The sequence below is a fragment of the Periplaneta americana genome, chromosome 17 (genome assembly GCF_040183065.1).
Source record: "Periplaneta americana isolate PAMFEO1 chromosome 17, P.americana_PAMFEO1_priV1, whole genome shotgun sequence".
Taxonomy (NCBI): domain Eukaryota; kingdom Metazoa; phylum Arthropoda; class Insecta; order Blattodea; family Blattidae; genus Periplaneta; species Periplaneta americana.
The window spans coordinates 116748910-116774624 of record NC_091133.1 but is presented as its reverse complement, the minus strand read 5'-3'; the positions used below and the strand labels follow the sequence as shown (position 1 = coordinate 116774624).

The following is a 25715-nucleotide window of genomic DNA, read 5'->3' as shown; positions in this document are numbered from 1 at the left end:
CCGGAGGGCAAAAGACCTTTAGGGAGGCCGAGACGTAGATGGGAAGAAAATATTAAAATGGATTTGAGGGAGGTGGGATATGATGATAGAGAATGGATTAATCTTGCTCAGGATAGGGACCAATGGCGGGCTTATGTGAGGGCGGCAATGAACCTCCGGGTTCCTTAAAAGCCAGTAAGTAAGTAAGTAAGTTTAATTGGAACTAAAATTTGCTGGTAGATATATTTATTTTGCGATTTTTTATCAACTGCGTAATGATATGAAGGTGATAATACCAGCCAAATGACCCCAGCGCCGAAAGTTAACCAGCATTTTCTCTTAATGGGTAGAGGGAAAACCTGGAAACAACTTCAATCAGATAACTCGTCTCATCCGGGATTTCAACTCTGGCCCGCTCGTTTCACAGTCAGACGTGCTAACCATTACTACACAGCGGTGGACTAGAAGTATATTAGGAAGTTGAGAAATGTGCGACAATTTTATGCTGAAGAACGACAATTTTTATAAGTTAGTACGACGGTTTCGATTCCTTTATCTGGCAACCCTGTCTGCATTTCAGAAAGCAGTTAGGATGGTGTCCTCAAAGAGATCACTAGTTCTTCTAAATCTTTCTATTGTAGGCAGCCCTATTTAATAACCATTTTAAATTGGACAGAGCCAGCAAGCTTGGATGGCGTCAGAGTAGCAATGATGGAACAAGACGATCTTTTTATAGAGGGCGAAACTGTCGGAGAAGGCTCCAGCACCACTTCGAATAGCACAGACGTCACAATATAGAAATATGATTCCTTTAAAGTTATACTGTACATATTTATTTCAGTAGATAGCGTACTTAAAGAAAATTGAGAATAAAATTCATGTTATTTTGTAGTTCAGTACAATGCTTCCAAGAAGGCAGACGAGACTTATATGGGAACAAGTCATGCTGCAATTTCAATATACTCGTACATCTCGCTTCAGTCGTTTTATTGCTGTCTGTGATTGACAAATCACATGTACTCGATCTGGTTAAACCGGAGTTGTAACCTAACTCAGGAAGCTATAGCTATTTACAATCGATGTTCGAGCTTTTTCCCCCGCAAATGTTAACATAATATCTCTGAATTCACTAAAAGCACGGCTAAATATTGAATTTTACTGGAAATAACTGGAAATGAATCGATAAGTCATCCGTATATTAAAGTAAATGTGATTATTTTTCTACAAACAACTGAAAACTTAAAAATTAAGCTTAAGGTGCATTTACACGGTTCAACTTTTCATTCAATTTTACGCATTCAAGCAATGCATGCAAGAGAGAACGAAATGCATTCAATTGTGCATGCCTTTTTTTCACTAAAAGTGAGAGCGCATGCAGTAATTGAAAGCTACTCATCACCGGTGGGTATCTTGTGCGTTATTTCGTTCAACAGTAGCACGTAGCGAGCAGCTGATTGTCCTAGGTGGCCGTGAATAAACTAAAAATTCTTTTGTTTGGTAATGGTGGATCTTTTAAGATGAAAATGGCGGCAAGTACGATTAGCTTTATTGCAGATTATCGCAAATACGAGTGCCTATGAAGTGTTCAACCACAGTTTTGAGAATGAAGTAGGCCGAAGTATTGGATATTTAATATTTGAGCGCAAGGAAAATTCAAGCGTGTAGCTGCGGCTATAGGGATTTAACATTGACATAATAAATCTCTGTATAAAAGTAGTGACAAATACCTTTGTCAGTGGGCCACGTTTAGAAATTAGCAGGTTATGATAATTTGTAAAACAAGAGAGCATCAGGTTTTGATTTAGCAACCATAGATGAGGTTCTCTTGTTTTACAAATTATCAAAGCCTGCTAATTTCTAAACATGGCCCACTGATTAAGTTATTTCTTCATTGTTTTGTTTCTCATGGTAATGTTAAACACGGAAATTCTACTTGAAGCAAGTAAAGCGATAGGGTTGGAAGTAAATCCTGAAAAGACTAAGTATATGATTATGTCTCGTGACCAGAATATTGTACGAAATGGAAATATAAAAATTGGAGATTTTTCCTTCGAAGAGGTGGAAAAATTAAAATATTTTGAAGCAACAGTAACAAATATAAATGACGCTCGGGAGGAAATTAAACGCAGAATAAATATGGGAAATGCGTGTTATTATTCGGTTGAGAAGCTTTTGTCATCTAGTCTTCTGTCAAAAAATCTGAAAGTTAGAATTTATAAAACAGTTATATTACCGGTTGTTCTGTATGGTTGTGAAACTTGGACTCTCACTTTGAGAGAGGAACAGAGATTAAGGGTGTTTGAGAATAAGGTTCTTAGGAAAATATTTGGGGCTAAGAGGGATGAAGTTACAGGAGAATGGAGAAAGTTACACAACGGAGAGCTGCACGCATTGTATTCTTCACCTGACATAATTAGGTACATAAAATCCAGACGTTTGAGATGGGCAGGGCATGTAGCACGTATGGGCGAATCCAGAAATGCATATAGAGTGTTAGTTGGGAGGCCGGAGGGAAAAAGACCTTTGGGGAAGCCGAGACGTAGGCGGGAAGATAATATTAAAATAGATTTGAGGGAGGTGGGATATGATGGTAGAGACTGGATTAATCTTGCTCAGGATAGGGACCAATGGCGGGCTTATGTGAGGGCGGCAATGAACCTCCCGGTTCCTTAAAAGCCAGTAAGTAAGTATATACGTAGTGAAGATGACGTTCAAGACGGCGCACCATGTAGACACAAAATATGCATGCATCTTAATTGAACGTGCGTTTTCAACTTGATTCTTTCGATATTCTCCCCACATTGAATGCGTACGCGCAAGGAAAATTCAAGCGTGCAGCTATAGGAATTTATCATTGACATAATAAACCTCTGTATAAAAGCAGTGAAAAAATACCTTAATCAGTGGGCCACGTTTAGAAATTAGCAGGTTATAATCATTTGTAAAACAAGAGAACATCAGGCTTTGATTTAGCAACCATAGATGATGTTCTCTTGTTTTACAAATTATCAAAGCCTGCTAATTTCTAAACATGGCCCACTAATTAAATTATTTCTTCATTGTTTTATTTCTTATGGTAATGTTAAATTCCTATGTCCTATACCAAGAAAAATATACTGTGCTGCAATAAATCTGGCATATCGGTAATATAACATCTTTGCGACATAGATGTGACAGGTCTATATAATATGATACAGGCACGTGATATAGCTATATTTATTTGTTTATTTAATCTGGCATATGTGATATATGTGTGATGTATGTGATATGTTATATTTATAGTTATAGTATGTATATGATATCGACGGAGTTGAGGCAAAATGTCGTAACCTCAATTTAAACAATTCTGAGAAAAGCTAAAAAACATTTATTTTTATGAGTAATCCACAGGACTTCACAGTGTCAATTCATTGTCATTAGACTATTAATAAAAATCAAGATTCGGTAAAATGCTAATCCAGCAGGGGAGACTCGGCTAATTCCGCAATATTAAGAAGTAAATCTATCATATTTTTATCAAAATGTTTATTGAAAAATATTATCAAGGTATGTAGACATGGACGAAACCTTGCATTACCAAATGAGATAAAGACATCCTATTAAAATGCAAATATATTTAGTTGTGCATACATTACAGTTGAAAAAGAACTCGGGTAATTCCGCAACAGTGCGGATAAATCAGCAATAGGACTTGGCTAATGCCGCAGTCGTAAATAATTATGAAATACATTATGAAAGTAACATAAAAGAAACATTATAGATTTTTTAATTTGTCCTACAGAATGATTTATGTAATATTGACAATTAATAGTTGAAGGAGGAGAATTCGATCCGGTGCTGTGGATTAAATTCGGCGTAGCTCAGTGGTTAGAGCGCTTGGTACGTAGAACCAAGGAGCCGGGTTCGATCCCCGGCGCCGGAGCGAATTTTTCTCCTCAAATATTAATAAAATGAACAATTTATATGTAACAATGCTCACTTTCTTCACAGCTGTGTAGCAAAACACAAAAAACAGTCAACTTTCGATGTTACCGACAGAGTTATCGACCAATATCCTTGATTTTTTTTCTATAGCACTGCAGTGGACATGCCTCCTGTTGACAGTCTCTCAAAACTTCGTTCACGCTATTGTAAAGCCGCAGTAAAATCACATATGCACTACTGCGGAATTACCTGTACTGCGGAATTAGCCGAGTTTCCCCTACCGAAAGAGATACAGCGTTTTACCAAGTTACATACCTATTAAAAGAAATGTAAATTATACCAACAGTAATTGTCTCAGAGTTAAATTCTTTTACAAACACGTACAATGGCCATAAGCAAAATATAGTTGTTTTAGTCAACTGTACGAAGACAGGTCTGAACCTCACAAGTGATACCAACAAGGCATCACTTATGAGGCAACTAGGCCAGGAGATAATGACGTAGGATGGTCAAATAGTATGGTGCGAAAAATTTTAATTTTTCAATTTTTTAGAGTTACGACCTTTACCTTATCACCGTCGATATTATTGTGTATGATGAAACGTCAACTTTTAAGCTATATGGGCTAGTCGATTAGATGATGCGGCGATAACGATGGAATGAGAATAGTGTAAGTCTGTAAGAGATAGAAATAAGCCTACTGTATATACTAACAAAACCTGCCAGCATTAAAAAAGTAGCAAGCAGACTGGCGTACGTGATAATACTGACAGAACTATGTTCATGGGCGCATTCGCCATCATCAATCATCATCATAATCATCCTTATATTATTTTAAAATTGGTGTACAATTCAGTTTATCTGTAGTAGTAATTTTTAAAACATGTTCCGTCGAAACTTGACCTTTCCATTACAAAGTCAAAATGTGTGTCCAGTTCCAGTATTTAATATCCGACATTCTTTTAAAATAAATCAGCAAGCAAAATATTGCGATTTTTGCCCAGAAACTTCATATACAGACAAAAAAGACAGATTCAGGTAGTAGTAGTAATAATAATAATAATAATAATAATAATAATAATAATAATAGTAATAATAATAATAATAATAATAATAATTTATTTATTTATTTAATCTGGCAGAGCTAAGGCCAGTAGGCCTTCTCTTCCGCCCAGCCAGACTCTAATTCTAATTGAATACAATTGCTTACATAGTTATTACATTAATATCTAGACCATAAAACTGTAATGAATGAGTAATTGAATGATATAGTTCTAAGCCACATAAACAATATTTTACAGGACAGCGTGGTAATGGTTTAGAGTCCAATGTTATTAGGTGCGGTGTCATAATTTCTTCGGCGTAAGCTATACTTACGTCATTTGCTGAGTAATATTTATAATATTTTACTTGTCGCTCCCTCATATGTGTAAGAAATGAACCCGCACAAAAAACATTTTTGTTAAAAGTGTGGCTTTGGATCATCTCATTCTCACCCCTTCAATTATATGGAATTACCGAAAACGACTTTTTGTATATGCTGCAAATATGTCGCAATCTGGGAACCGTGACTCAGCTTCACGATAAGTTCATCTGAATAAGTGAAGTAGTAAGGAATTAAACCAAATTAAACACATAGTTCGCAAGATTTGCGAACGGTAACAGACGAAAGGAAATTTGAACGCTTTTATAGCGTTCGAGAAATCATTTTCTTTTTATTCTGTAGAATTCCTCTACTTTTCTTCGAAACTGTCAGTAATGAAATTACGTTTATTTTTATTCAATTAGAATATAAATCTACAGCATTTATTTTCGCCAATTTCGAGAACCTCACGACTTTGTAAAACAGAAGTGACAGCTCGAAAAAAAAAAGAATTTGATAAGTTCTATAATATTTCTACATCCGCTGGCTACGTTTTATTCTGTAAATAACACTAGACAGACAAATGTAGTCCGCACAAAATGTCGGGTCAATGACCTATTAATACATTACATAGATGTCATGAACTGGATAGAAAGCTTGCAGATTCATTTCTTTAATTTGCACATGTTGTTTCTACTTTTCTTTTTGTTCTAATCACCTTCATCATTTCATGTGGGATGGGCAAAGTAACATAAAAAAAACCCAGTTCGTAATTTTGCGGATCTCATTTTTTTTCTACAGTAAAAGCAACATGTCAGAAAAATCACACCTGGAAGATAAAGTCCACGGAGATAACATAATGAAGCAAAATGAGATTAATTTACAGGATCGTTAGTGATATGGACATTGTGAAATTGATAATGCAACTGCCAGCTGCTGGGATAGTCTGGGATCGTTTCAGCATTGCAAATGACCTCAAAGACTGGTCCATGAGATCACATCCAGATAAGGGAAACCGTTCTCGAGACTTATTGGCTGGGAAAAGAACCAACGAAAGCAAGGCTCCAAAATTGAAACGTCATAATTTCATCTACGGATAACAAAAATTACTATGCATCATGAATGAAAATACTAAATATAATGTTGCGTTGAGATTTTGACGGTGAATGGTCTGAAAATTGCACTATTTGACAACCACCTGCCAAATGAAATCCTGCTGGAATTATTGATTTGAAAGATGACACTTCCGATTCCTACTTTCGTGTACCGCGAAGCTGCAACGATGTACATGCTATAACCTACACAACATAATCGCCAACAATATCGGAATCGTGGAGCACGCTAGACGTTTCATAAACCTGTATGCAGCTATGACCGGACCGATTTCTGGGAATGACTTTTAATGACTACCTTTCTCCCCCACCCCCAAAAAGTCCCGCAGCCGAAGGTTGAGCGTCGTCTGCTTTAGGTCTGGCATAGACCCAACCAGACGAAGGAAGATGCAGTTTCCAATCACATAATAATGAAATATATGAATAAGATTGCATTAACTTACTTTCCTAGTTCCTCCTTGAGCTCATAGTTATCACTAAAACGCGTACAAGCTGCTGGTGCAGCCATGCCGATAACTACAATATTTACTTCACAACTGAAAACGCGAAGTGACTACGCGCGACAACTGAGAGATCCCACTTAATCGATAACACTACGTGGAAAATGTGAAAAGCTACATATCACAAACCTAAACCCCACAAATATTATATATTGAATGATGACTTTTATATAATATTTTAAGCATAAACTCTTACAATTCTATATTAACTGAGATTCAAGTAACACGTAAACTGAACTCCACGATATTCATCTGACAGGAGTGCCAACCATAGAATACTGATTTTACATTATGTAATCTCTCGTACCAATATCGAAAGGATTATTTTATGTATACGTACTTAAAATTTAAACGCAATCGTGCACACGCACACATTAGATATAAATGCGTACGTACATGTACAGCACACATATTATATGTGTGCGTGTATATGTATCAAATATAACGTCCAGCACCTGAAAAGAAATACTGTAATAAATTAGATTAATGATGGAAAATCATATTTATTTGAAAAAAAAAAATTAATAATTATCAACTATCCTTTGATTTCATTCAGGCCAGAGAATGTATTAGTTTGTCTGTTCCAACTCCACTTTCACACACATTAGATAGCCAAAATGGCATAATGTAACTCTCCTTAGCCAACACCATTTTCAGCTGCTGTAGCAGGAACCATTATTACCACAGTATCATCAAACATCACCACCACCAATACCCAACACTACTACTAGTCTACTACTATTTACATCATCCTTACCAAGTGAAAAAAATTATTATTATTATTATTATTATTATTATTATTATTATTATTATTATTATTAATCTCAGTTTAGTTCATTGTAATCTCTGTTATTCACAACTCTTTTGTACAATTTCATATGGTACCTGTAGTTTATTGCAATTTTTATTGTTTCCAGTTTTTTTTTTTTGTATAATTTCAATCTAGCTGTAGATCATTCTAATCTGTGTTATTTCTAACAGTTATTTCTAATTATTTCCTATATTTCAATATACAAATATTTAATTTTTAAGATTTTTGGCAATGTCAGAAAATTGTACTGCAGGTATACAATATCAATATTATTATTATTATTATTATTATTATTATTATTATTATTATTAATCAAATTATCATCATCATCATTCAATACATTATTTAAAATCCATTAATTAACATTGTTAATTTAAGAATCTTCATATCACTATCATCATCATCTATTCATTTATTTATTTATTTATTTATTTATTTATTTATTTATTTATTTATTTATTTATTTATTTATTTATTAACGTCTCTATAACAGGGCAAAGCCCTAAATTTTAATAGAAAACACAAAATTATAGTGACATGTTATGAAAAAGGAGCATCTTCTGCGGACCTCTGGAAAAAGGACTAAGGAAGAGACTAGTGAAGTGTTTTGTGTGGAGTGTGGCATTGTATGGGGCAGAAACATGGACATTACGACGAAGTGAAAAGAAACAACTAGAAGCATTTGAAATGTGGATATGGAGAAGAATGGAGCATGCGAAGTGGACAGACAGAATAAGAAATGAAGCTGTGTTGGAAAGACTGGGTGAAGAAAGAATGATACTGAAACTGATCAGAAAGAGAAAAAGGAATTGGCTGGATCACTAGCTGAGAAGAAACTGCCTACTGAAGGATGCACTGGAAGGAATAGTGAACGGAAGAAGAGTTCGGGGCAGAAGAAGATATCAGATAATAAATGACATTAAGTTATGTGGATCATATGCAGAGACTAAGAGGAAGGAAGAAAATAAGAAAGATTGGAGAATGCTGGGTTTGCAGTGAAAGACATGTCCATGGGCAGAACACTTATGTACCGTATGTATGTATGTATGAATGAATGAATGTATGTATGTATGTTATGAAAAAAAAAAAACATGAAAAAGTGAGACAAGATGTAAATGTAAAAATGAAAATTAAAGAGTACGGTAACAACTGATGGTAATATTATTTTATATCGATATCTTCAATATTTTAATAAGAAAAGTTTATAACTAATATGACAAATGCTGAAATCTAGATCCTATATTTTACATAATTTACTGAATTTAGAACACATTGTTAACAATAGTGAATTTTTATGTGGTGAGGTGTATGGCTTTTTGTAGTGTAATAATATAGCGATTTCTTAGGTTGGATTTGTGGCAATATTTCATTATTATCCAGTAGACTGTTGAATATTTTATACAGTAAAAGTTGCTCAGCAAGTAATCTGCAACTGGCAAGAGACATTAAATCAAATTCAGCAAGCAGACTGTTGTACAAAATGTTATAAAAAACCGAATAATGATCTTTTTTAAATAAAAGTATCTTGAATTTTCCCAGTTTGATTATGATTACTATATGATTTGCAAGTGGAGATCCAAATTACTAAGGCATATTCCAATTTAGCGCGTATATGACAATTAAAATGTTGTGTCAAAGTCGAAATATTTTGTAATTTATTTTTAACTTCCAATAATAAATCCCAGATTTTTGGAAGCATTATATTCTATTATAGAATTAAATATGTGATTATGAAAAATTCAATTATGATTAACAATTACATCTAGTTCTTTAACACAACATATTCATTCATATTCCAATTATCGCATATAATTATGACAAAAAGATGTGCCAAAGTCGAAACGTTTTCTAATTTTTTTTAATTCCTAATATTAAGTCCCTGATTATTATTTGTTATATTAAATAATTATGAAATGTAAAATTATAATATTAATAGTTACATAGTTCTTAAATAAGATGTACTTCTTGTTATTCTATACTTTGTCTTGTGTAAACGACCTACAAATATTTATTACATAAATGCTTATTAGTAACATTTTTTAATATTAAAATTTAATCCATTATTTAAAATCCATTAATAAATATTGCCTTATATCAATTTACAAAAATTCTAGATCAGAAACAATTTCTATTAATTTAAAAATCTTTAGATCATCATCATCGTCATCGTCATCATCATCATCATCATCATCATCATCATCATCATCATCATCATCATCACTGTCTATTCTTTCTCTTAAAAATGGTGAGCTATTGTAATGTACCAGTTCCTTGGAAACATGTCTTCTTTTTCTGTGATCGAATATGGTTGATTGGTTGCTAATGCTCGGCGTACTGGAGTTCTTCCATTTGCCTTCTTGCTTCCCAGTATCCTAATGACAGATCTGTAGCTGTTAAATTTTTACAATTCTTGAGGTCTGTCATATCCATTATAGTATTATCTTCACAAAGTTTACAAAGTAGACAATTAGGAGTAGGAAAAACATATTTTATTTTATATAGTTGTGCAGCCAAACAATCATTTCGCATATATATAATCGAAAAAGTGACGAAGCTAAGGTGTAAATTGCGAAGATGTGGTCAAGGACATATTGTGACAAATTGGCTAGAAATTCACTCACGCAATAATCATCATGTCATAACTATACTCCTATCCAACTAAAACTCCTATGCGGAAGTAAGTACCAAGAAAAATGTTGTAATATTTGTTTCGCCCTTAAGAAATATTAAAAAAAAATGAAGTTTGGATGACATATTTCTTGTTTTAATACACGGCTACATTCATTTGTTGATAGAACAAAAGAATAATACCCAATGTCAACAAGAGATATGGCCTACATCGTTTATCTATGTCTTGAGAATTAAATTCGCCCTGTGATGATGACATCATGGATATACATAAACAAGTACTTTAAGCACCCAATCAAAATAGTGAACACGGAATATAATATATTATACCATATAATCTGTTCGCAATAGTGGTAATGGAGGTATAGAGAAGCGGAATCTTTAGGGAAACTGTAATTTTCGGAGGATACCCACCATACAGCTCTCATGTTTACTACATATTTCATTGCATATGCTGCTTGATATCTTTATCTGCTTTCATATTTTTATAGTCATGTTCAGAGCAGATGGAGGACAATGGTGTATAAGGATTAAGAGAATGATGAAAAGCTTGCAGTTAACAACAATTTATTTTTATTTCATTCGTATTTTATAATAATATAATGTCTTGGAGAAAATGAAATAAATATAAGCAACTTAAAAGAATATTATGGTCGAAAAAAATCCTGCAATACGGATATAAAGAAATAAAATTGAATCGAGTTGTTTGGAATAATAATATCTCAAACATGAACATATTAAGGCTGTGTCTCAAAGCTCAAGTCCATACTACACACTAGTGACTAGCAACTAGGTGACTTGTAAACTACACACTAGGGAGCTTTGGAAATGTATGCTTGAAACATGGCCTTCTTCATAGACTTATTTTTCTAAAAACCATGACATCACGGTGCAGCACTGAATTAAGAGGGCAGTGTCCTAATGCAGTTTCATTGCGAATTATGAGGAAAAGATGAGGGCTTAATATATTACAATAATGTTTAAAACATTGTACAGAAGGTACTAACAATGTCAGTGTTCAAAGTTAACGTGTTATTCTACATTATATTTACATTATTTCACTTCCAAAGCATTATCAGATTTCATAACCCCAATTTCTGATGAGGTATCCATGTTTGTTTAGCGAACAAGTCAGCAATCAAGCAAGCATTTTCGTTTACTAGCTACTACGGACTTGATTGCTATGCACTATGTAGCTTTGGATCATAACTTATGACGTAACATCCGGCTATTTAGTCAACAATCTAGTTCACTTCAGCTGAAAATGTAGCTTTGAGACACGGCCTAAGTAACTATCCTCCAGCAAGCATACTGATGCACTGGTTACTCTATCAGGGAATAAAATGTCAACAATAACACTTGCAATAGAGGTGATGGTGCAGATTCATTCGAAATGTTCTTGTTGCTCAGGAATTTCATCTTCTCGTGTAGTCAGCTGTCTGTTCATATTGAAAGAAACAGAGGAAACATAATAAAATTATGAAACGTTCAGAAATCCTTGCTTGGTGCAAACACATGTGAATATGCAGGTACTTCGCTTTAAAAAAATATGCAACATTTTTTATTATTAATGATAAGAGTAAAATACTGTATCAGAATCCTATAACAGTAATGCGAAATATCTTTCGGAAAATACATAATAAATAAACATAATTATCATAAATTCCATGCAGCATCTGTACACTACACTTACACGCAGTATTTATTGCAATACATGTACATTATTTCTTTCTTGTGGTTTACTTTAACACATGTTATTAAAATATAAAATTTTAAAAAGGTATTAAAGTTATTTAATAGGGTAATGTACCTAATGCAATCTCATGGTATCATTTCAGCGCTGTTTTTGCATCTTTATTAGCGTTTGGTGAACTACTGATGCATCAGCACACATCACTGACAAATGTGGAGATACTACTCACCAAAAAGTCCACAATTGAACATATTAAAGCAGTATGACATATGCTCAGCAACATATACTCAACACACAGGTACAATTCAAAACACACACATTATTCCATATATTTTATTTTATTGAGCTTCCTCAAATTAGAGGCTGCCATTAGACAAAGCATACAAAACAATACAAGAACAAATAGATAATGAAAGATAACAGAGTAAGAAAAAAGTAAACAAGTACACAAACAAACAATGGTAACATAAAAAATCCCTCCCCCACAATTACCAAAACGACTTACCCCCACCACAGAAAAAAGAAAACACTGAAACAAAAAGCGAGACGAGCTGATGCATTGACAAAGACGCAAAACCAGCATTGAATTGGTGCCATCCAATTGCATAAGGTATATTATATTTTTAAAATAATTTTAACACTTTTTTAAAAGTTTAAAGTTTTATATTTTACATTATTTTGTTATTAGATATACATAACAGGCACTTTCAATGGCCATTCCAATTCTGCATATGTTTAATAATTACAATAATTTCATACGGAAAAATAAGTGTACCTATAACAATAATGAGCAAAAGCAAAGAAAACCTTAAGTTTGTAAAAGTGAAGAATATAGCTGCATACAGCAATGTGAATTGCTGGAGATATTAGTGGTGATATTTAGTGGTAATTTCTGGGATGAAGTTCGTAAAAATGATAACATAAGTATAAAATATAGTCAAAGATTTGCTTAATTTTATTCTGGTCATCATTATTGATAAGCATCTGAGAAGGTATTCTCATATTTCTTACCTATGCAGCAGATTAAGTAAAATCATTTATAAATTTGTCATTCTTCGCCGTATTTTATCAATCACTATTTTACGTAGAGCTTATTTAGCTCTTATTCAGTCCACCATCCAATATGAAGTCATCTTTTCTGAATTTAAAATCCATAAGATTGAACAATTATACAAATACACATTATTGAAATATTATTACAAAAATCTTGAAGATTGTATACCATTTTCTTTCATTTACAATACTAAATGTAACGTTAATTTATTCTTACGAGATCAAATCTTTTTCACAACGTCAAGTTTAAAACATAGTAGTATAGGTATTAGTATAGGACCAAGATTATGTAACTCCATAATCAAAATGCATCCTGAATTTTCAACATTTCCCGTTTTTAAGTTCAATAACAAAAATTAAACATCTGCATATCATTGATATTTAAATTGATTCTACGTAAAGTTAAATGGAACTACACCCGAACACGAGTTTTGCTCATATGGGTGTTCCTGATTTTTTACGTTTTGTATAATTAATTTAGTATAAATAAATATCAATATCAAAATTAAAGCAGGAATATTGTTGTTATCCATATTAGGCCGATGGTGGTGTAAGCAATGAGTAAGCCTCATCTTTAACATCCTGGAGATTGCAGTCGTGGGTTCGAATCCCACCCAGACATGGATGATTATCTGTTGTCAATGTGTTGTCGTCTTGTTATCTTAGGTGGGGACTGATGTGCAGTTCACACGTCACGGATGTCCTTCCGGGCGTCGTGCTGACCCCACGTCATCCAAGCCCCAACGTGTGTCGTTTAATACATATCTTGATATTGCCTGAAAGGGCAGAAAGCCAAATTCTGACAAAGATAGAAGTATCAGTAAATGAAAGAAAGATTAGTATTGTTACTGAAGTGAAAAAATGAGCACAGCCTCTAAAGATTGTAATTCATTCAAGAAGGAGTGTTAGTGTTGTTATTAATAATATCGCCTCCGTTTCTTACCTTGACATTTCTGTTCCCTTATTATATTCTTTGCCTGCCAGTTTCTTACAGTACACCAATATTAAAAGAATCTAAATGTTGTAATAGTTGGAACAAACTGCCAATATTGCCATATTGCCAAATCATGTCCTATTCAAAGTTATAGTACATTACAGGGCAGAGAGACTATGTTTTTTTCGCACTCCTCCTGTCAACTAGTCCGACCGTTTTTCAATGCAATAATAATGTAGATAGGTACAGCTTAGGCAGCTTAGGATTTACAGTTCTTTCATTATTTCTGTTCTAGCAATGCAGCTTTGATTGTCATCGACTTTGACTATTTTCGTTTCTATCGACCATCATTTGCTATTTGATACCGGTACCAATAAATTTGATTATGGTCGAAATTCAACTAATCATTGTTTTTGCCAGACATATGAAGAGTTCGCGGGAAAAACGAAGAATGTCACATTTCTGTTAAGGATTAGATAATGATCTAATTGAGTCTATAACTGCAAGATGTAGTGCTGTTTCTATAGAAAATAAAGGAAAGGACTACTGTATTCGTGGTGATAATTCTCCTTTTTACCATTTTTCATAAGAACAACATTAAATTTCGCAGTGATGTATTGAATTAGATAATGACATCAACCTTAAGAAAACTGTGACATTCATCGTTTTTCCCGCGAGCTCTTCATATTTCTCCTAGATAATAAACATTCGCACAATCTAGAGCATTCAATTACACGCCTGAATGTTTCATATTGTTGTGAGTCATGCAGCAAGGTCTGGATTTCGGGCATTCATAGTCTTCACGATCGATTAAGTGTTGGTTCATAGCGATATAAAACGAAAATTCATCTGTCAGCATATACATTGTTACCGGTAGTTTTACTAAAAGCAAAATGGTTCCAAAAAGTGCTTTGAGTGCCGAGTGTGAAAACATTATTGGGTGTGTATCTTCTTAGAAGCTAAATATTATCAATCATTTTGATTCAAGTAAATTAACTCTGACTATAACATGTGCATACAAAATTTTGTGGTACTGGTAGGCCTATACAACGATTAGGATAATCACTGATAAAGAAATAAATATAAAAGTGGCAAAATCAACAGTACCTGAAACAATGTAAGTACGGTAATTGAAATAATGGATTTCATAATTTTTATGAAGTTAAATCAATGTAATATTATTAAGGGAGTACAGGTATATTTCTTGTAATAACAGATCATTTTGTTCAAAGCTTTAACCTAAACGAAGGATGTAAGGGATTATATTCCTTGTAATACTATAGATCATTTGATTCAAAGTTGTAACCTAAACTAAGAGCTGTGCTAAGTTTTATTTTCAGAACGAATTGTTGCTGCAACATGTGTTTAAATTATTTTATTTTATTTTAATAAGCATTAAGTTCTGTAGACCAAATTAACAACGATAATGGAAGCTCCAGGGCATTATACTGAAATACAATTCTATATCAATCTCTATATCTACATCAAAAGTCTCATCAACATCAGACTACAAGAATAGCTTTTCATGCCAATATAAGGGTATGTAAGATATATCTTATTGTTACTTTAAATACATGTATATTACTATCTTGGTGGACTTAACACTAATTTATGTACCATAACTAGTGTATAATCTTGATGTTTATGGCATGAGTGAATGTAAGAGTAAGCTCACATGCTAATTTTAACGAGTTTTTATAATGACGATTATACACGTATTACATACGTTTCATGCTATTCTAGCATTAAAATATGTAAAAAAAAAACTATTATAATAACTTCTGAAGCTTTCCTGGCGACGTGATAATTCGAAATTTACAAAATGTAATGTTATGACGTAGTAAAGACATGAGTACCTACTGGATATGACGTAATATATTACATAGTTGCTAAGACAATGTTATTTTGTTGTTGTTTTGAAGTTTTCCTTATGGGTACATTGTTTAAAATTGAGGACGTAGCTGCAATAAGGGCCCATACTCCAAAATGCTGTTCTGAGATATACAGAGTTGAAATTTTTAAAAACAGTGCAGGGCCCATAAAATATATTAAAATAAACAGGTTTATCATCATTACTGTTCAACATTTCTCAACGAAACTTTGTGGGTAAAACAGAGAAACCTATGGGGCTATGAGCCGTTATTGCAGCTATGTCCTCAATTGTGTTGTGAAGGTGGTGATGACGTCATGGAATGCTAGTTGCTAAGTAACCTTTTCTGGCACCAGTGCCAGAATTAGGCCAATTGTGCACAATTGAGGAGCGTTTTTTCAAAAGTCCCTAAATGCCATAAAGTAAAATTTTCAGGAAACGTTTTTTTAAATAATTAAAAAGTAGTTACCACAAACATTTTGATTTTTTATATCATATTGTTTAATAAATCAGTAATTGTATTATATAATTAATGTTTTCAAATTTTATGTTATAAGATGAAAAAAATAATAAAATGTAAAGTTCACAATTTTTTCAAAAGCCGCTAAATGCCAAGAAATGGAAACATGACACATATTTTGTTAACATTTAAACCTGATTTTTTGTATTTTTTTAGTTAATTTTTCTGATATTTTATTTTTTGTTTATATGTGATTTTATCATATTTTAAATGCATTTATATTGTATTAACTTGTGATTGTTACATTTTATTTTCAACAAAGAACAAAATACAAAATACAGTAATATTACAGTTTTTTGGGGGAGGAATACACAAAACTCCATTCATTAATGATGATAATATTGAATCACTAATATGGAAAAAGGATAAGATCAAATTTGCCCAAATAACCTAAATGTATTATTTACAGTCTGAAATACCCACACTTAAACAAAATTTAAAATGTGTATAAAATATTGGGAACATTCATTAAAATTTAACATGAATTCCTAGTAATGTCTTTATAGAAATCTTTAGCAGATTCTGGTATTCCAAAATACTTCATCAGATTGAGGACGACCTTCTTCTTCTTCTCCTGACTGACCATATTCTTCTTAGGCAAAGTAGCTGCATTCCTTATTGCCCGGCTACAGGTCTTCTTTTTCAATACTTCAACTTCAATGGGATCTCCAGTGTAGGTGTCCGCCACTGACAAGAGTACTTTCTTGTTTGATTTTCTGTATGTCATCCAGTGGCGTAGCATGAAATTTTGAGCAGGGGAAGCTAACTCAAGTTGTCTTTCATGCAATATGAGAAAATGTATTACAAAAATACAGTCTTAAAATAAATAGTAGTCAATTTCAAGTCAGCAGTCGAAGATTGGTTGGAACCTCGTAAGTAACACCAATAAGGCATGACCTCAAACGAGACGTAATAAAATATGATTTCACGGTTTACACATATCTCTTAACAAATAGATACGTATACGTATAACATTAGCTCACTCCCTGTCATACTTAGAGAAATCACAATATTAGTATCATTACGTAAGTATGCGTCTGTCTTTTGGTTGTGTCCTTCATTGACAGGAAGGGAGTCGGTCATTTGTTTTTTAAATCACACTTTTGTTCGTAAGTCAATCTTGATAACACAATTGTCCTAAAAAATTCAAGTAAATTAGTGTCAGGAACTGTTATTTCGCTCATTATTTATTATATCAGCCACAATGCACACTGACACTTCAACTGAACACAACTGACGAATAGGGATAACTCGGAAACTACTTATTTTAAATGTTAAAGCTAGCTTCTTTGCGAGCCTTGCGACTAGGGTAGTTTAAAACGGATGGAAAATCTGAAGGGTGGATTACACAGAAGAAACCGGTCTGCTTGGAAGCTGGTGTGTGCAGGCTTCTTGTTTGCTGCTGCATCACAAATAATCCTGAGCTGCCGCATCACAATATTTAACGCGTAAATATAAATTCTATTAAAATTAATAAATAATTTTCTCCATAAACTGCAGGTTTATTATGAAATTATTATTAACTGGGGAAGCTAAGCTTTTTAGCTTACATTGACGCTACGCCACTGATGTCATCACTCATTGGGCTGTAATTTTGAAGGGCATCTTAGACTTCCAGATATTTTTTTGTATATTGGATTTCATATCCTTTACTTCCCAGTATTTATTCAATATTTTGACAGTATCATGTTGACCCAGAATTTCATAGTACTCTACAGGGGACTTTTTTTTTTTTTTTTGGTAGACTTTTTCTATTGTACCGAAGACTCAGCTACTCTGCACTCTTTTCCCAAAGCTTTTGGATTGATGGGTATACCCGGAAGCCCATATGAACACACAATATGAGGGCTCTTGCTTTTCTTTGTAGTCTTTCTAGGTGCATTTACCTTTGCTCTAGACTTCCTACTGCTTACACTTTCGACAACAGTTGTACAATTTTCAGAATCGCTAGAAACAGACTTCATATTATGATAGTTTACAATATTACGCTCTCACTACAATCATTTAGAAGCAGAGGCACAGCTGTTCAGAACGACCTGACAATCAGCAACAATAAAATTAATCCTGCAGAGCAAGACAAAAGCTGATTGGTTGAGTTCAAAAGGAATCGTATTGTGAGCCAAGATCTTTCTACACACCTGGCTCATAAATATTAATATTCTGTTTCATATTGTTGTTCTAATGTAATTTGGATCCATACAAATTTAAATAGATTTAAATAAATTGAGTTATTGACCTTTTAGGCCTACATGTAGATTGCTATCAAATTGTGGTCTGTTGCATAAAATAAAACATTTTTTTTTTCCAAGTATGAATTTTACAAAAGTATTCTGTCCTTTTTTAATGTGGTTGGCGTTTATCGACTTCTGCTTTAACTAATGAAGAGGCGAATATCGAGTTTTGCAAAAGATCGCAGTTTTCAATGCTTTATAAGTTAACAGCGTTTGTCGACTTTTACTAAAATTGATTTTGCAGGGATATGCATAACATAAATTTGACATAAAACCTCCAAAAACTCAGTTTTGAAAATTTTGGCGTTTAGAGACTTTTGAAAAAACGCTCCTCAATTTATAGCGTTACAACAGGCGTGTTTTAATGCTAGGATTACATAAAATTTATTTTTGTAATTCTTTTTTTAATCATAATAATGAAAGCATTATTTTGTTGTGAAATTTAATGTTTTTCGACATGAAAAAATATAAAATGGATTGTATAGAAAATATGACAATTTATTAATACTTGATAACTAACAATTTTGGAAATCTGGCTTTCAGGTAGTAGCTCCCTGTAAAGCAGGTTTGAATAATTTCAAGGAAAAATTGTTCCAGGGCCGGGTATTAATCCCGGGACCCTTTGCTTTGCGCGCAAACGCCGACTGAGCTACCCCGGGAACCATACACGACACCATCACAATTTTTCCTTGAAATTATTCAAACCTGCTTTACAGGAAGCTACTACCTGAAAGCCAGATTTGCATAATACATTCATTACTGGAGGTACGTTAACAGAAAGCCACAATTTAAGTCACACAGTATTTCTGCGCACTCAAGGTGAGGTCTGGCATCTTGTCAGCTCATTTGAGTTGTGTGGATACAAAGGAAAAATTCTGACGGTGTCGTGTATGGTTCCTGGGGTAACTCAGTCAGTAGAGCATTTGCGTGCTAAGCGAAGGATCCTGGGATGGATACCTGGCCCCAGAACAATTTTTCCTTCAAATTATTCAAACTAACAATTTTATTACTATTGTTTGCCATAATTGCAAATAAAATCAAACCTTTCATTTTAGTCGTGGATGGCATTATTCCTTGAAAAAAAATCACAACAAAAATACTTTTGAAAGAAAGAATTGAATCAATGTTTCATTCAAGAATTATGATAAACTATTGTTTCTGTGGCAAATATAGTAATTACTTTGTTATTACAACTACTTACCAAATGAGATGTCTGGAAAAATAATTCTTCAGCTTGGAGCTTTGATTTAGTACATTCATCACCTAGCGCTCCTAGCAGTGGTAAAAATAGGATATCCTATGCTTTGGATCTTAAAGGCTCAGGCAACATTGGCACTTTTCTTGATTTCTAATAATCGCGCAATTACAATATACAGGGAACACATTTTTAAGGTTAAGATATTTTAAGTTATTAATCATTAACTGGCGCAATACGACTCTATAAACCAACATCAGATACTCCGCATCCACTGATGATTGATAAAGTTTAAACGAACATTGCGAAAGGCATAAATTAAAACTGTTGTACAATTAAGTAACGAACAGCAGATTAACTTCATAGCTGTAGAGCTGTAAACTGTTCAAGAAACCGAATGTGGTTCGGTTCTTCATATAGGATCACAATTCATATGATGGAGAGAAAAGAGATGATAGCACAAATATTTAAACAAATATTTATTACCCAAGTCCCCAATTGGAATGTACTTAGAGTGGAATAAAACAACAGAATTCCATTCTTAGCGAAAGCAAATAGATAATACATAACAATGCAGTTCAAATGGGTTAGATATCAGTGCCTGAAAGCAATACGTCAACTTAGAATATAATTAAGTACCACATGAAATGAACACGAAAATCATACAGCACAACGAGACACGAATACTACGTTACTAAATTACCTACCAAGCCTACGCAAATTGGTATCTAAACTGGACTTTTTCAATTTAGTCTTTTGTTTGATTTTTTATTTATAATATTGATGAGGAGAAACTAGAAGAAATAGTACGGTATAACTAATGGTATTAAAATTACGGATTTATTTAGAACAGACATTCCAAATGGTTTCTGAGCTCATTCACCTTCCGACAAATTGATTTTATACTGCCACTGCATTAAATTTAATAGGTTAGGCCTACAATATCACATGTAAAAATATCGATCATTTAGAAAGGTACCTACAAGTCTTAAATATCAATGATAATGCTACTGTATATACATGAATACTCTGCGGACCCTAATTTTAGGAGAGAAGAAAAGAAAAGGAAATTGGCCTAATTTGTGTTTTATTTACAATAAATTAATCCTACATAATGATGTACGCCTAAACTAAATAATAATAATAATAATAATAATAATAATAATAATAATAATAATAATAATAATAATAATAATAAGAAGAAGAAGAAGAAGAAGAAGAAGAAGAAGAAGGAAAAAGTAGGAAGAGGAGAGATGTAAGTATGGATGGATAAATCAGAAATTCGAAGACAGGTTTAAACCTCATAAGTGACACCAACAAGGCATCATTCATGAGGCAACTAAGCCAAGAGATAATGGGGTAGGGTTGTTATTATTATTATTATTATTAGCCTATTATTATTATTATTATTATTATTATTATTATTATTATTATTATTATTATTATTGACAGCTCTATTTCTCCAAGAATGTTGCACATACAATGCCTTATATAAAATTAATGCTAGTTAAGATTATGTGAGTGTATGGACATTACATGGTGAAGAAAAAAAATAACCACGAAATTTTCATTAAATTACTATCACATTTTTAACCACAAATACGAAATTTTATTTATTTTTCAAGAAAATTTTGAAAAATTTGTTCAAGAAAACTTGGCCTTGTTTATTATTCAATGTGACAAATGAATATATTTGCATATGCGGTTAAAATGTTGCCAATAGAAAGTTTAGTGGATGAAGGTCCTCCTAATGGCATAACTAGCATTCAGCGCAACTGCATTGTAAGCTAGGACTGGGCATTGAAAACTACCGACTGCTTTAGATGAAGTAATCAGTGTCCGGAAATCTGCCGCCTGTGGTTGAACCCCTGTCCCGTTTGTTTACCTATTACTACTGAATTTTTCGTTTTGTCTCTTTGAAGTGCCATATGATAGTTCCGTGGTCATATAAATATATTTCATGGAAGATATTAACAGGGGGAAAATACCGGTACCGGTATCTCATTTTAACAAGATAAATTATTTTTCAACAGTAAGTAAACGAATTTCAAGTTCACATTTAAACCACAATATATATTTTTTCTAAACATGTTTTAGATATAAATATGGATTTATAAAATTCATTGCTCCCATGTAAATATATTGACTCTAGGCTATAAAATCAGTCACCCACTCCAGACATTCGAAACACACTTTCTCTGACATTACAAAATAAAACTTTCATCCGTAATGGGTCATAAAAAAAAATAGATATATACACTTGCCTTACACTCCAACCATCCCGATGACCAGCAATGAAAATTAAAAAAATATCACACTAGATACAAACCTTACCATTATGTGTTGGAATTAAATATCAATACAGTAATATTACTTTCATTTTAATTGCCTTACAGTAACTGCCCTGAAAAGCTCTATTATAGTTCAGACATTTTAACTCTAATTTTTCTAGATATAATTACTTCCTGAAAAACCGTTTCTGAGTGAAGTTTTTTGGTACTGAACTACGTTGTGAAAGGAACTGAGTTCAAAGTTTCTAATCTTTTTGTTCATCATCAGGAAGAGAGAAACAATTGAAGCATGTCACATTTATACATTTCGACCTCCAACTAAATGCATCAGAAAGATTAATTTACCAGTTATGGCTGTTACGTCACGCTAACAATGTAGTATTATGCTTCCCAAGATAAATGGACATACGAATACCGTAGTAGGGAGTTCCAGACTTTGGACACAGTTCCCACAACTTGATTTATTACCCAAGAACTTCATAGCTACACCAGAGTCTCAAATTTCATTACTATTTTCTATGCCACCTGGTCACCTCTACACTGTTAATACATATTTGACAGTTGCAATGTTGCCATTTTTCAGTTGACAATCTAAAAATGAGGAAGTAATATCTCAAAGTAGCAATTCAACTGTCTGTATTAAAAACCGCCTTCTGAATTTCTGAATTCACGTTTATAAGTAAACGGAGATAAATGCTGTTGGCAACAGAACAACTTATGTTGCTGTTATTCCACAGTAACTGACTTTGCCAAATTCCTCGGGCAATCCACGTTGCATCCCCTCAGCACGGCAATGTGATAGGAGAGCAGCTGCATGGGAATCACGGTCAGGATGCCCTGTAACAAGACATACATACATACATACCCATAATTTCACACTCCAGCTTCTTTTTAAGCTTAGGAATATAAGTTGGAGGGATTTTCTGTGATTTATCCAAAGCATTTGATTGTATAAATCATAAAATGCTGCTAGATAAATTAGATTATTATGGAATTAAAGATGTTGCACACCAATGGTTTCACTCATATCTCATAGATAGGAAACAGAAAGTTGAAATCAATACAAGTATGAAATCTACATCGACATGGGGAACTATTAATAATGGAATTCCTCAAGGATCAATATTAGGTCCCCTACTTTTTCTAGTGTTTATAAATGATCTTGCCCCCCTAATAAAAGATGTAGGTCATCCCATATTATTTGCAGATGACACAAGTATAGTAATTAAAAATATATTTCTATTACAAAAAAGAGTAATTAGAATAATAGTAAGTGCCAAATCTAGGAAATCGTGTAGGGCTATTTTCAAAAAACTACAAATAATGCCCATGGCTTGTCAGTATATCTTTTCATTAATAATCTTCCTCGTATGTAATCGTGAAAACTTTGTAACTAATTCAGCAGTTCATAGCATAAATACACGTCAAAAAAATGACTTTCATACTCCATCAGAAAGTCTATCGTGCTATCAAAAAGGAGTGCATTATATGGCAGTAAAAATTTTTAATAGCCTCCCTATCAATATAAAAAATGAAACTCAAAACATAAAATTATTTAGGGCCAAATTAAAGAAGTACCTAATTTCTCACGCCTTCTATTCTGTAGGTGAATTCATGACATTCAATAACACTTCATGAAATTGATACTAAAACTTTGTGTTGTACTAGTAGACTATATTGTAAATCTCGTCTGTTATATATATTTCATCTAGAATGTAACTATAAATTAAGACTTTATAATAGTATTAAATTTTTTGACTTGTTCCATATTCTAGCTGTAAGCATGTCTGAATACCATGGAATGTTAATAAATACAATACAATACAAGGTAAACACAAACATAACAGTCTATCATCATGATGACTGTGGTAATACTAACAAGAAAGACGACACATTTCCAATATTCGCTGCACTAAAATTATGTTAGTATCACACATTCTTCGTTGTTTTTCACGTCTTTCTCCTCATTTGGTATTATGGGAGGGGAAGAAATTGATTGACAGTCACATAAAAATTCAACCCTCTCGTTCTTCTTGTATTCCCCTTGTTCTCTTTGTATTCTCCCTTGTTATTCTTGTACAGGGTCACCTATATAAATCCTGGGTCCCCTGACAAATCATAATTCCAGGCAGTATCGACAGTTCTTTGTGCTTAAAATTTCTTTTGAAGCATCTACTCCACTTTTAAGAAATGCTTCAAGGCGTCGGCATAGTACATTATGCAACGAGCCTATAATGGTAGTAATTAAGACGCGAGTATGTTTGTTTATGAAACGAGCGCAAGTGAGTTTCATAATTTTCATACGAGCGTCTTAATTACCATTATAGGCAAGTTTCATACGACTTTTTATGCTCGACCACATTTCTAACTTGAAATTATTTATAAGTATTCCTGTTATGGTTATGTAAGTGAGGAGCGGAACTGACCTTCTAAATTGTGAGATGTGCGCAGACGCGAAAGTATTATTTTTTCCGAGGAACGAATGTCATTGACCTTGATATAATCTAGAGAATAACATGAACATTAGTCTTGATATAACCTCGAAATTGATTTAGAACTGAAAAACGAGATGACAAATTGAATTTATTTGAATATTATTTGCAATTAACGCTAATTATTATAGTAACAGAACATAACCTTCTGTGACAGTATTGGATTTCCAGCCTCCGTGACTTTTCGCTAGTTGTCTTTCGATTGCATATCCGAGAATAATCGATACTTGCGCTTTTATAATGCTACAAAGGTGATTTCTCATTGGCTGAACAACTGAACTATAATGAATAGGTGTACTTTAATGAGGTGCATTAAAGGGCTACTACCAGGTGTATAATTACTACATTTCGGCATGGTCGAGCATAAAAACATTTATCACACATACACACGCAAAATGTTTTTATGCAACATATGTATAAAACTGTAAGAACCTCTCAATTCTAAATACTAGTTCTAGCACCAATTATTAATATGATGAATTTAAAAACACAGCATATTAATACAGCAATAATTATAAATTATTGAAAAAATTAACCTTAGTGTGTAGTTTATTTTATTTTTTATTACACCTGAGAATTTTTAAGATTTTAGCGAGGCTGGTGAGCCTTTTATTACCGTTTTCTGTCTGTTAGCTTGTTAATTCTGGGATCAATTGAAGTGACAGCCAAACGGAGATAGTCAGAAAGTTACAGGCAGTTTCACAAAGATACGTGGTTCAAAAACAAAGAAGAAACCTGAGTGCTATTTCATGTAAATTTGGATATTCATTTTTCATTCTTATCTAGAATTTCGAATTACTCATAGATTTAAATGTACTTTCCAGTCCTTTGTCTGATGATAATTCAAGAAGTTGAAGGGTTTCTTCGTGGGAAAGGGCCAATCTTTATGTTCAAGAAAAGGGTTCACAATCCAATGTTTTGTTGCAGTGTGCTTGCAGGCAATTTTTTATGGCCGGTCATAAATGCGGTATTCCCTTTCCCGAATGATTAAAGGCTTATAAGTCTGAATATTTCCTGATAATTGAAAAATAAGTGGTTGGTCACTAACATTTTCTACACAGATGCAATTTAGTTAGATTTTAGAAATTAGGGCTTAGAGACGATCTGGATCTGCGCTTA

General features: G+C 33.1%; 2 protein-coding genes across 37 annotated transcripts in view; both read right to left on the bottom strand.

Annotated features, from left to right (window-relative positions):
- CaMKII (Calcium/calmodulin-dependent protein kinase II) overlaps positions 1–7042 on the bottom strand; it is a 502734-nt gene extending 495692 nt beyond the window's left edge. For all 33 annotated transcript variants that reach the window (XM_069816423.1, XM_069816436.1, XM_069816437.1 and 30 more), the window contains exon 1: positions 6822–7042. In XM_069816423.1, coding sequence (XP_069672524.1) covers positions 6822–6886 — 65 coding nt within the window. In that variant the 5' untranslated portion in view covers positions 6887–7042. The remainder of the gene's footprint in view (positions 1–6821) is intronic.
- A 6212-nt stretch (positions 7043–13254) lies between these two features.
- LOC138693499 (glutamine--fructose-6-phosphate aminotransferase [isomerizing] 2-like) overlaps positions 13255–25715 on the bottom strand; it is a 149122-nt gene continuing 136661 nt past the window's right edge. For all 4 annotated transcript variants that reach the window (XM_069817509.1, XM_069817511.1, XM_069817510.1 and 1 more), the window contains 2 exons: positions 22850–22941; positions 13255–13839 (listed from right to left, as the gene is read on the bottom strand). In XM_069817509.1, coding sequence (XP_069673610.1) covers positions 13818–13839; positions 22850–22941 — 114 coding nt within the window. In that variant the 3' untranslated portion in view covers positions 13255–13817. The remainder of the gene's footprint in view (positions 13840–22849; positions 22942–25715) is intronic.